At 43.3% G+C, this 14001-nt stretch overlaps 1 protein-coding gene across 1 annotated transcript; it reads left to right on the plus strand.

Moving 5' to 3' along the window:
- The first annotated feature begins 675 nt into the window (after positions 1-675).
- On the plus strand, positions 676-13426 carry smtla (somatolactin alpha). The gene is given in 5 exon segments (NM_001123604.1): positions 676-707; positions 1208-1398; positions 3907-4020; positions 11296-11475; positions 11651-13426. Coding segments are annotated over 5 exon segments (699 nt in total). The 5' UTR covers positions 676-694; the 3' UTR covers positions 11852-13426.
- The last annotated feature ends 575 nt before the right edge of the window (positions 13427-14001 follow it).

A 14001-nucleotide genomic window follows, 5' to 3' on the forward strand; every position in this document is an offset into this window, starting at 1 on the left:
GGGGGTTTCATTTTCCAATCGACAGACAGGACACATCACTTATAATTTTCAGATTGGATTAACACATTTAATGGTGTGGGTTTGGGGGACCGTAATATGTAGGACACTCAGTAATCAGAGACAAAATTGCAATATGCCGGATTTAATGAAGTACTACGCCCACCTACCTTGGATTTATTTCAAAGGGGATTAGTTTTATGAAGAATTATCCACGCTCTAAATGTGTGCTACCAATGACAACCAAACAGAGAGTTATTACTGTCAGATGGGCAGCTCCGGCTACTGAGGGAGACTGACTGGTTCTCACCAGGGTTTCTTCACCAGAATAGAAAACAAATATTTCCAGGATTAGATTTTTCAGACACCATCTCCTTTACCATAGTATCTAGTACACAGTAAATTGATGTATTAGGATGTATCCTCAGGCATATGGGAGAATTTTGAAGAAATCTCTCAACAATGGTCAACAGTGAACAAATACACCAGGCAAAGTCTCTGAAACTGGTAAGGTCCTCTCTCATCTGAATACAATCCATAGTGATCAGAGTATGTTAGACGGGTAAGAACATATCCCCTTACCAAAAACCTACGTAAGACCCCTTCATCCTTTTGCCTCATTTATGGCCTGTTGAATCCATATAAAGGTCCCTGGTACCGTAAAAGATGCTAGTAGGAAGACCACTGTCCTGACAGAATGAACATGCAAGGTACTTTATACTCCCTTCAGAGAGAATGTACGATATGATCAGTAATTTTATGAGCAATTTAATCAAATCAAATGTTATTTGTCACATACACATGGTTAGCAGATGTTAATGCGAGTGTAGTGAAATGCTTGTGCTTCTAGTTCCGACCGTGCAGTAATATAAAACAAAATATTGCATAGTTTCCTAGGAACGCAAAGCGAGGCGGCCATCTCTGTCGGCGCTGGAAGCACAATACCATTACTAGAAAGATATTGGACGCATCCTTTGCTATCTGTAGGTCTATTGTTGGTAATGCAATTAGAGAAAATAACTATAGACATTGCTGGCTAATTGTATAACTATATTGGTTCTGGGTATTTCGTGTGTGTGTGTGTGTGTGTGTGTGTGTGTGTGTGTGTGTGTGTGTGTGTGTGTGTGTGTGTGTGTGTGTGTGTGTGTGTGTGTGTGTGTGTGTGTGTGTGTGTGTGTGTGTGTGTGTGTGTGTGTGTGTCTCTACTCAGTCATGCAGAGTGTTGTGTGGGCAGTGCTACTCTGGCCCTGTCTGGTGTCCTTGGGTGTCCCTCTGGAGTGTAAGGACGAGCAGGGCAACATCATACTTTGTGCCTCCATCTCCAAGGAGAAACTACTGGACCGGGTCATCCAACACGCCGAGCTCATCTACCGTGTCTCTGAGGAGTCCTGCACTCTGTTTGTGAGTACAACACAACTCCTATGTACTTCTGACATTTCCAACGTACCTCCTCTAAGAGTACCCACTGAAGAAATGTGTTCATTCATATCTGTGTGCAGCTGGAGAGCTTAGTGTTTCACAGTACACACTACATTCAAAAGTTTGGGGTCACTTAGAAATGTCCTTGTTTTTTAAAGAAAATCAATTTTTTTCTCTATTAAAATAACATAAAATTGATCCGAAATACAGTGTAGACATTGTTAATGTTGTAAATGACTATTGTAGCTGGAAACGGCTGATTTTTAAAGGAATATCTAAATAGGGATACGGAGGCCCATTTTCAGCATCCATCACTACCGTGATCCATTGGCATGTTGTGTTTGTTAATCCAAGTTTATCATTTTAAAAGGCAAATTGATCATTTAGGAAACCCTTTTGCAATTATGTTAGCACAGCTGAAAACGGTTGAGCTGATTAAAGAAGCAATAACACTGGCTTTCTTTAGACTAGTTGAGTATCTGGAACATCAGCTTTTGTGGGTTCGATTACAGGCTCAAAATGGCCAGAAACAAAGAACTTTCTTCTGAAACTTGGCAGTCTATTCTTGTTCTGAGAAATGAAGGCTATTCCATGCGAGAAATTGTCAAGAAACTGAAGATCTCGTACAACGCTGTGTACTACTCCCTTCTCAAAACAGCGCAAACTGGCTCTAACCAGAATAGAATGAGTGGGAGGCCCCGGTGCACAACTGAGCAAGAGGACAAGCACATTAGAGTGTCTAGTTTGAGAAACAGATGCCTTACAAGTCCTCAACTGGCAGCTTCATTAAAATGTACCCGCAAAACACCAGTCTCAATGTCAACAGTGAAGAGGCGACTCTACCACAGTTGCTGGCCGGTTGCCGATTGTGATGTCTTCCTTCTATGATTGTGTGTATGATTGTGGAACAACACACACACACACACACAAACACACACACACACACACACACATCTGCCTGTGTGTGTATCCCCAAATCACAAAACAGCATTGGCGGTGCATAGAAACAATGTGTTGCTTTATAGTTATGGTCACTTAACGTATGAGTGAGTCTTCTGTCTCTGTTGTGCCATCTTCCCGGGTGTATTGTTTTGGCCGATTAAACATAAGTTAGGCCTAATTATTCTTGAGAAGTCTTGAAAATGTCCCTTGCTACCACCATTATTGTATTATTATTATTATTATTTATGTATATTCTTTTGCCCATCTTAATCTTTTCTTTTTATGCCAGTCTGAGATATGGCTTTTTCTTTGCAACTCTGCCTAGAAGGCCAGCATCCCGGAGTCGCCTCTTCACTGTTGTCGTTGAGACTGGTGTTTTGCGGGTACTATTTAATGAAGCTGCCAGTTGAGGACTTGTAAGGCATCTGTTTCTCAAACTAGACACTCTAATGTGCTTGTCCTCTTGCTCAGTTGTGCACCGGGGCCTCCCACTCGTTCTATTCTGGTTAGAGCCAGTTTGCGCTGTTTTGAGAAGGGAGTAGTACACAGCGTTGTACGAGATCTTCAGTTTCTTGACAATTTCTCGCATGGAATAGCCTTCATTTCTCAGAACAAGAATAGACTGACAAGTTTCAGAAGAAAGTTCTTTGTTTCTGGCCATTTTGAGCCTGTAATCAAACACAGAAATGCTGATGCTCCAGATACTCAACTAGTCTAAAGAAGGCCAGCTTTATTGCTTCTAGTACAACAGTTTTCAGCTTTGTTAACATATTTGCAAAAGGGTTTTCTAATGATCAATTAGCCTTTTACAATTACAAACTTGGATTAGTTAACACAACGTGCCATTGGAACACAGGAATGATGGTTGCTGATAATGGGTCTCGGTATGCCTATATACTAGATATTGCATAAAAAAACTGCCGTTTCCAGCTACAATAGTAATTTACAACATTAACAATGTCTTCACTGTGTTTCTTATCAATTTGATGTTATTTTAATGGACAAAAAATGTGCTTTTCTTTCAAAAACAAGGACATTTCTAAGTGACCCCAAACATTTCAACGGTAGTGCATGTGCCCTGTGTTTTGGGGAAGTCCTATGGAAATACTGCAATTACCCTACCAATCATTTTGCTATATGCTCCACCAATATAACCAGCACTTTATAGCTTCAAAGTAGTTTCCCAACTCTCCTCAGACAAGGAATGATTTATGGAAGGTACAGAATCAAGACCATGCTGATAATGATATACTGTGCTGTGCATTCATATTGTGGTTTTCAGTAGCAGGAAAGCCCATACGATTCCCTTCCATACTGAGAGTACAGAACCAGCATCGGCTTTGAAATGGAAACATCATGTATCTTCTCGTTATTGGAAAGACAGTGCATGAGGCCAACAGATGAGAATACGTTGAAGAACAAAACACCAGCCGCTCTGCTTGTAGCTCAGTTGACAGACGGCTCGTCTCTATTGGCTGGGGTTAGCCGAGCATGAGTCTGTGTTTATCTTCCATGTTGTTCCTTGTTCCCTGTCTGTTTGATACATAGGAGGAGATGTTTGTCCCTTTCCCTATGCGCTCCCAGAGGAACCAGGCAGGATACACGTGCGCCACCAAGGCCTTCCCCATCCCAGGCTCCAAAAGCGAAATCCAGCAGATCTCAGTAAGCAGATGGGATCTGGACGCTCTACTGTTTTCTCTCTCTCTCTCTCTCGCTCTCTCTCTCGCTCTCGCTTTCTGTTTGTTTGGGCTTTTGTCTTCATTTCTGCCGATTGAGATGTCTTCCTTCTATGATTGTGTGTATGATTGTGGAACTCCATACACACACACACACACACACACACGCCTGTGTGTGTATCCCCAAATCACAAAACAACATTGGCGGTGCTTCAACTTTTTCACCAGCTCAGTGACATGTTTTAAAATGACAGTTTGTCATAAAGCCAGATAACAAGATACTTTTACAAAGGAAATTGCTTATATTGTGTACCGTTCAAACTAGTCATTACACATTCATGTAAATCTGGGTTATGGGACCTAGAAAAAAAGCATGCATTTTGTTGGTTGCATTTAGCACTAACTTTAGATTCAATAGTGACCTCTGCAGTGCTTAAAAATCAGACTTCAAATGTGAAAAGACTTGGCCAACCGAAGGAGCAATGAAATACAACACTGTATCGTCTGCATACAAATGAATACAGTGCATTCAGAAAGCAATCAGGCCCCATCATTTCTTCCACATTTTGTTACGTTACAGCCTTATTCTAAAATTGATTAAGTAGTTTTGTTCCCCTCATCAATCTACACACAATACCCCATAATGACAAAGCAAAAACAAGTTTTTAGATTTTTGGGGGGGAAATGTATGAAAATAAAATAAATGGAAATAAGACATTTACATAAGTATTCAGACCCTTTACTCAGTACTTTGTCGAAGCACCTTTGGTAGCAATTACAGCCTCAAGTATTCTTCGGTGTGACGCTACAAGCTTGGCACACCTGTACTTGGGGAGTTTCTTCCATTCTTCTCTGCCGATCCTCTCAAGCTCTGTCAGGATGGATGGGGAGAGTCGTTGCACAGCTATTTTCAGGTCTCTCCAAGAGATATTCAATCGGGTTCAAGTCCGGGCTCTGGCTGGGCCACTCAAGGACATTAAAAAAACAAGTTGTCCCAAAGCCACTCCTGCGTTGTCTTGGCCGTATGATTAGGGATGTTGTCCTGTTGGAAGGTGAACCTTCACCCCAGTCTCTGGAGCAGGTTTCATGTAGGATCTCTCTGTATTTTGCTTCGTTCATCTTTACCTCGATCCTGACTAGTCTCCCAGTCTCTGCCGCTGAGAAATCCCCACAGCATGATGCTGCCACCACCATGTTTCACTGTAGGGATGGTATTGGCCAGGTGATGAGCGGTCCCAGGTTTCCTCAAAACGTGACTCTTGGCATTTAGGCCAAAGAGTTCAATCTTGGTGTCATCAGACCAGAGAATCTTGTTTCTCATGGTCTGAGACTCATTTAGGTGCCCTTTGGCATACTCCAAGTGGGCTGTCATGTGTCTTTTACTGAGAAGTGGCTTCCGTCTGGCCACTCTACCATAAAGGCCTGATTGGTGGAGTGCTGCAGAGATGGTTGTTGTCCTGGAAGGTTCTCCCATCTCCACAGAGGAACTCTGGAACTCTGTCAGAGTGACCATCGGGTTCTTGGTCACCTCCCTGACCAAGGTCCTTCTCCCCCGATTGCTCAGTTTGGCCGGGCGGCCAGATCTAGGAAGAGTCTTGGTGGTTCTAAACATCTTCCATTTAAGAATGATGGAGGCCACTGTGTTCTTGGGGACCTTCCATGCTGCAGACATTTTTTGGTACCCTTCTCCAGATCTGTGCCTTAACACAATCCTCTCTGAGCTTTACGGACAATTCCTTTTACCTCAAGGCTTGGTTTTTGCTCTGACATGCCCTGTCAACTGTGGGACATTATATAAACTGGTGTGTGTCTTTCCAAATCATGTCCAATCAATTGAATTTACCAAAGGTGGACCAATCAAGTTGTAGAAATATCTTAAGGATGATCAATGGAAACAGGATGCACCTGAGCTAAATTTCAAGTCTCATTGCAAAGGGTCTGAATATCTTAAATAAGGTATTTCAGATTTTTCTTTTTAATACATTTGCAAAAAAAAATGAACAAGTTTTGCTTTGTCTTTATGTAGAATAATAGTGAAGACATCAACACTATGAAATAACACATATGGAATCATGTAGTAACCAAAAAGTGTTAAATAAATCACAATATATTTTTTTATCTGAGATTCTTAAAAGTAGCCACCCTTTGCATTGATGACAGCTTTGCACACTCTTGGCATTCTCTTAACCAGCTTCACCTGGAATGCTTCTCAAACAGTCTTGAAGGAGTTCCCACATATGCTGAGTGCTTGTTGGCTGCTTTTCCTTCACTCTGCGGTCCAACTCATCCCAAACCGTCTCAATTGGCTTGAGGTTGGGTGATTGTGGAGGCCAGGTCATCTGATGCTATAATGACACAGGACGAGACCCAGATGCAAACACAGGAGGCAGATGGTTTGAGTCTCTGATATTTATTAAAATACAAGGGGCAGGCAATGGGCAGGTTGAGGACAGACAGAAACTCATTAACTAGGTCAGAGTCCGAAAGGTACAGGGCGTCAGGCAGGCTCGAGGTCAGGGCAGGCTGATTTGTCAGGCAGGCGGGCTCAGTGTCAGGGAAGGCAGAAAAGGTTGGAACCTGAAGGGCTAGAAAACAGAGCCTAGGAAAAACAGGAGCACGGAAAAAAACACGCTGGTAGGCTTGACAAGACAAGACAAACTGGCAACATACAAACAGAGAACACAGGTATAAATGCACTGGGGATAATGGGGAAGATGGGAAACATCTGGAGGGGGGTAGTAGTACTCGTACCTAACTGATGAGTCTGGTCTTTTACAGGACAGGTGGATTTGTAATGCAATGTAGCATCACAATACAGGCAACTGTTGGAGTTAAGCCTATGTAATCATTCCTGAGGTGACAATCTAGCTCTGCCCCGTTGCGTAGGCACAGTCGAAAACGAGTCGCCCATTCCCGATGATTCCCAAGGGGACACGGGTGACTTTGGATCCTCTCGGAAATGCAGGCGTCGGGGACTTCCGGGGTTCTTCGGGGGTGATCAAGCAGCTGTGGGCGAACAAGTGGGGCCAAAAACAGGCCTCCTCTCCCTCCTGCATTCCCGCAGACGTCCATCTATCCTTATAGTTAAGACTATGAGGGAATTGAGGTCCAGGCGTAACTCACAAGCTACGAGCTTGTCTTTAATCTCTTCTGATAGCTCATGAAGAAAAGTATTCAACAGAGACGCCGGGTTCCAGGCACTCTCGGCAGCCAACGTGCGAAAGTCTACCACTTAGTCTGCCACACTACAGGGTTGTTGACTGAATCAAAGTAGCTTTAGAGCCGCTTCTCTCCCGGACATTGGAGAATTGAATACCTTCCTCACCTCCGCCATGAAATCCTCCAAACGAAGGCAAATGGTGGATTGTTGCTCCCAAACCACCATAGCCCAGGAAAGCACCCTAACAGACATTAGCGTTATAAGATGTGCTATTCATCAAACAATCTGAAGGGAACAAAGAGGGTGGCAGCTCAAAGAGAAGGGAGCACTGGGAAAGAAATGCCCAGCAGGTTCCACGGACCCCAACATAGAGCTCTGGAGAAGGTAAGCTGTGTTCTCGGGAAGCCAGGGTAGGCTGTACAAAATCATAACTGGTAGGGGGATTACTGAGCATCTGGGAGGTCTCTGTTGTGACATGCTGCTTGATAAATAGTCCATGGAATGGCTCCAGTAACATTTCAAAACCATTGGTCATGGCGTTTGGAGACCTTCAATGAGGTTCTGAAGTAGCTCCTCATGTTTTTCAATGGTGGCCCCTGCAGGGAGACAGCGTTGTGGAGCCAGTCCGAGTCTGCTGGGTCAGTCATGGCCAGTTCGTACTATAACGACACAGGGCGAGACCCATATGCAGGCACAGGAGGCAGATGGTTAGAGTCTCTGATATTCATTAACCAGGTCAGAGTCCGAAAGGTACAGGGCAGCGGGCAGGCTCGAGGTCAGGACAGGCTGAATGGTCAGGCAGGCAAGCTCAGTGTCAGGGCAGGCAGAAAAGGGTAGAACCGAGAGGGCTTGAAAACAGAGGCTAGGAAAAACAGGAACACGGAAGAAACACACTGGTAGACTTGACGAGACAAGACAAACTGACAACAGACAAACAGAGAACACAGGTATAAATGCACTGGGGATAATGGGGAAGATCAGGGTGTGACAGGTGTAGCACTCCATCACTCTCTTTCTTGGTCAAATAGCCCTTACACAGCCTGGAGGTGTTTTGGGTCATTGTCCTGTTGAAAAACAAATGATAGTCCCACTAAGTGAAATCCCAATGGGAGCCCATATCACTGCAGAATGCTGTGGTAGCCATGCTGGTTAAGTGTGCCTTTAACTCTAAATACATTACCGACAGTGTCACCAGCAAAGCCCCCCAAACCGTCATGCCTCCTCCTCCGTGCTTCACGGTGGGAACCATACATGCAGAGATCATCTGTTCACAAAGACACAGCGGTTGGAAGAAAAATCTAAAATTTTGACTCATCAGACCAAAGGACAGATTTTCACCAGTCTAATGTCCATTGTTCGTGTTTCTTGGCCCAAACAAGTCTCTTCTTATTATTGGTGTCCTTTAGTAGTGGTTTCTTTGCAGCAATTCAACCATGAATGCCTGAATCACACAGTCTCCTCTGAACAGTTGATGTTGAGATGTATTCTCTTACTTGAACTCTGTGAAGCATTTATTTGGGCTGGTAACGCTAATGAACTTATCCTCTGCAGCAGAGGTAACGCTGGTTCTTCCGTTCCTGTGGCAGTCCTCATGAGAGCCAGTTTCATCATAGCGCTTGATAGTTCTTGAAATTTTCCAGATCTGGGTTGACTAGCATTAAAAATACAATTTACAGATAGAAAATAACGTAGCTGTTTGTTGACCAATGAGTAAAATATTTTTGCAAGACAAGGGAGCCTGGAAATGGGTTGATAATTATCGAGATCACTACTATCCCCACCCTTATGGAGTGGTAGCACAAAAGCTGATTTCAACACTTAAGTTAAATAAAAAATGTTACTGAGCCTGAAATGACAGGCGCTGCATATTTAAGCAAAGACGGATCCAAATTGTCAGCCCCTAATGACTTATTGGTGTCAATAGATAATAAGGCAGCAAGAACTTCTGTTTCTATGAGTTGTCAAACAGAAAATCCCTGACTACCATTTCCCATGTCACTTGAGGTTGACTGATCGTTCATCGAGGCAACTGGAGGCTGTATGTGGGAAGAACAGTCAACTGACTGGCAAAGTCCAGTGTGACCACCATTTCTTTCAAATAGGAAACCAGTTAGAAATCATCAAAATCGTATAAAACTACTTGCTTAGTCAGGGAAGTAGAGGAATTACAGTGAATTAACGATTTTGCAGAATTTAGAGGGATCAATAACAGAGTGTGCCACAGCGCTAAGGAAGAATTTTGATTTGGCCTGTTTATCCCGAGGCAGTGCACCTATTTCTCAATTGCCTAAATAGCTGCCAATCAGCTAACGAGACATTTTGTCTAGCCTTGGCCCAGGCTTGATTTCTTACCAAGAGGAGGTCTGAGAGTACAGGAGAGTACCATGGATTAGTTTGGTTTGCTTGAAAGGGCCATGTTTATCAGCCAGAGAGGTAAAAATGGATGAGAAAAAATGTAAGTGCCAAAATAGGGTCTGGTATGCAGCTAGTAGAAAAAAGCTTGCAATTGGGTGCGATTGTTTTTAAATTATCTTCACAATTATTAGAGGTTCAGAAGTTTTCAATTTGGTTACTCTAATGCAAGCCTAGGGCAGTGGTGGCTGATATTATTTGCAAAAACACCACTAACCAAATACTTATGGGGACGGTTAGTCAAGATAAGCTCAATCAATGAGGAGTTGGAAAGGTTCTTTTTTCTTTAGCCCCCAGGGATGAAGTTTGTGTCCGGTCCAGGCTTCCCACTGTCAAGGAAGCCCCTATAGCCAAAGGCTGCTGCTTTCAAATTCCACGGCGAGTGACGTGCCTCCATGGCTGGTTGGCAGGGTCAAGAATAGGAACATCCACTAAGTCATCCAGAAACATCCTACTAACTCCATTCTGTCTTGCGGACTACCGGACAGTCGGTTCTAGAGAGATGACACGGCGGCGACACTCCTATCAGGTCAGAGTGGCATCCAGCTACTTGAGTAGAAGAGAAAGAGAAAGTAGGCGGACGTGGATTCCCCAGTAGCTTGTGTAAGTTTGCTACTTGTTTGCTAAGAGTAGCCACTTTGCCTCTGTGGTCCTCTGTGAGCAAACAGTTGCAACATTGAAAGTCTGGATGGTCCATATTGCCCCAGAATACAGCTCCTTCAGCGTTGAAACCATTCGTTAGCCACCTATTTTTGAAATTACAGGCTAGCTAGGCTTCTGTGTCTCTCTTCTTGACAAAGATGTACTAAAAGTTTTGTTTAAGTTACTGTGGGTTTTCAAATATAGCCTGCACACCGCCTCCCGAAACAAGCACAGCCTGTGAAATGGCAAACACACAAGCAACACACAGCTGAGTCACACACCAGAGAGAAAATGGAGGACTTGCTCACTGTATGGATTCTGTCTGCACATACACTATACAAGCGGGAGATGATCAACACAAGTTGGTGCTGTAGAAACAAGCAGTAAATTGCGAGCCAGTGAGCCAAAACACTGTTCAACAAGTTAAGGAGAGACAGATAGCAGGAGTGTTCGCTTACCAACAAGCAGCGTAACGTGACAAGCGAGCAGCATTAGGACATTTAAAAGCTTCAGGATGGGACATTTCTTTTCAAAACGCACAAATTCAATACTTATGGACCACAGACCACTTTTAACTGTCATCTAGCCAGGGCCAAACTCTTTAGCTTTAAGGTTAGCTAAGGCTGTGAGTTGGAAACTATGCAGCAGTACATATATAAAGGTCCAGGTGGGAAGATTTGGCTTGCTCAAACATGCATCTCTATAATTATTCCTCAACAATGTACAAATGACAAGTGCAACGCTGTTAGTTTGGAGCAGGGAGATGATAATTGAGTACAGAAAACCCCTTTCCTTGTACTTTTAACACTGTAATGTTTATTTCAGATATATCGGTGACTTTACTGTTGAAGGTATTGCCTCTGTGATTTATGGGTCATTATTTTTATCTTAATATGTAATTGCTTTAGCTGAATCCAGTTACATGACTATACTAAAACTGCACAACAGCACAAATTCAAATCAATCCTTTCAAATATACGGTACTGTTCAGTACACAATAGTCACAATACTCAAACTGTGCTCCTTAACATAAACTGTGTTGTGCAGGACAAGTGGCTCCTCCACTCTGTCCTAATTCTGGTCCAGTCCTGGATTGAGCCATTGGTGTACCTGCAAACCACCTTGGATCGCTATGACAACGCCCCCGACACTCTACTCAAAAAGACCAAATGGGTGTCAGAAAAACTCCTTAGTTTGGAGCAAGGAGTGGTGGTCCTCATCAGGAAGGTACTTCAACAGTTACTCTAATACTTGTAGCTTTTAGGCATTTTCTCCTTTAGCCCAATGCATTTTCACACATCTCTTTCTCTTCTATATATGCCTCATTTCCTAGACTTCACCTCTCTCTCTCTCTCCCCCCATCCCCCTGTCTACTCTGTTCTGTCCTTGATGTGTACTATAGATGCTGGACGATGATATGCTGACCACCTCCTACTACAAGCAGGGTGTGGCTCCGTACGACCTGCAGCCTGAGGTGCTGGAGTCAGTTCTGAGGGACTACACTCTGCTCAGTTGCTTCAAGAAGGACGCCCACAAGATGGAGACCTTCCTCAAGCTCCTCAAGTGTCGCCAGACTGACAAATACAGCTGTTTCCTTCGCTAGAGAACAACTATTCCCACCCCATTCAAACCCTACTATTATATGGAATAAACAAGACACTACCCCGCATAATAAGGCTAGCTTAAAAAAAAATCCTCCCTGCTTCTGGTGCCCCCTTATTTGCCTTAAACACATAGTGAGGTCGACTGATATGACCACTGCCTTAGGGTGTCTTACCTCGTGCCTGGTTCAATACAGTATGTCAGCAACTGACTGTTTCCAAACATTTTCGTAAGTGTAATGGTTTGCCACTTTTTTAGAAAAGCTGCATTTTATATTTTCCTCTATATTTGTTTTACTTGGCTAGGCGTTGCAGGGCCATCCCAAAGGATGATTTGCATCTTGCTATGTCAAAAAAAGAGAAAAAAAATTGCATATTTTCCCATTGATTCAAATTTTCTTTGTTCTTAACTGGAGTTTGTATTCCTCCCTGGTTCTGCATTGTTTTTATTATTTCTGTTGCCCCTTGTGTATTCGGAGAGATTCTGTTCTTCTAGTTGAGCTGGCTTCACCTCTGCATTAGTGAAATGAAACACACTCAGTAGGAGACGGGAGTCAAAGGAAGAGCAGACGCTGCAGACAGAGAGAAGGTCTAGAGATATTCTGACAGGTAGAGAAGAGATTAAAAAAAGTAGTATTGAAAGAGGAATTGGACAGGAGAGTAAAAAAATTAAAATGGTTTGTTGGACAGGATATGAAGTAGCATTATTTTTAATTATGCCCATACCAGATAGTGTTTATCTCAAATTTACACAGAGGTCAGAATGAGGTGTTAAGAAAAGGACTATTTTTAGATTGAAAAATACCTTGATGATGCTTGTAACTGGCAAGACCAAAATAGGAAAATGGACAATCAATGTGTCTTTGTTATTTTAAATGGAACATTGCTGGAGGGTTAGCATGAAACTGTTCCACTGGTCCTATAGCAATGCTTAGCAAAGAGTAGAGGTATCCATGTGCCATAAACAAATGAAAGGACATAACCATCAGTAACTGAAGAGAAGGGAATTTTCTCTGATCTGAAATATTGGCTTTGTGAGAATGCATTTGGTCAAAGATATGGTTCAAAAGATATGGTTTAATTAACCTTCTTAGCTATGACAGAGAAGCTAAAGGAAGTATCAGGACAGACTAATTACAAACTTGGACTAAAAGCTCCTGTATGCAACCCAAAGGCACCATTTTAAACACATCTTCTAGAGTTTTTGTATCCCCATGGCAACACTGATGGTCTGTTATTAAGGGAAACATTGCAAGGGTGGAAAGGGGTACACTGCCCAACCCCCCTGCGTTATAACCCATCGTCGTTCCTCCTAATACTAAAGTATATCTGGTTTCAGGAAAATTACTCACCTTTTCTGCTGTAAGAGCTCAAAGCTTCCCTAACAGTAACTAGGCAATATGTCAAAATGTTCCCGTTTATAATGAAAAATGTGTTCCTTGGAAATGTCTCAGTTGTAAAATTATCTGTAGATAATAATTATGTGTATTTCAAGCCACGTTATCAAAATACGGCTTTAGTAGAAAAGGCACAGCATGTTTGTGATTATCAATAAAGACAATAGTTTGTGTTGTAAAGGTGATATTGATATTGATATGACTCTTTTTGTAATGCGTCTGTGTGTAGCTGGTGTGGATGAGTCAGGCGCAGGACAGCAGATATGAGTAATGTTGCAATTTTACTCGAACAAATAATCAACATACACGTCAGTAAATACAAGGCCACAATTACGGACCGCAATACAATAAACAATCACTCACAAACAAACATGGGGGAACAGAGGGTTAAATGAAATTAAAATGAAAAGTGGATCGGCGATGGCTAGAAGGCCGGTGACGTCGACCGCCGAACGTCGCCCGAACAAGGAGAGGAACCGACTTCGACGGAAGTCGTGACAGTACACCCCCCTTGATGCGCGGCTCCAGCAGCATGCCGACACCGGCCTCGGGGACGACCCAGAGGACAAGGCGCAAGGCGATCCAGATGGAGACGGTGGAACTCCCGCAGCAACGAAGGGTCCAAGATGTCCTCCACCGGCACCCAGCATCTCTCCTCCAGACCGTACCCCCTCCCACTCCACGAGGTACTGAAGGCCCCTCGCCCGACGCCTCGGGTTCAGGATGGCTCGAACAGCATACGCCGGGGCCCCCTC

This window comes from Salmo salar, chromosome 20 (genome assembly GCF_965601325.2).
Source record: "Salmo salar chromosome 20, fSalSal1, whole genome shotgun sequence".
Lineage (NCBI taxonomy): Eukaryota > Metazoa > Chordata > Actinopteri > Salmoniformes > Salmonidae > Salmo > Salmo salar.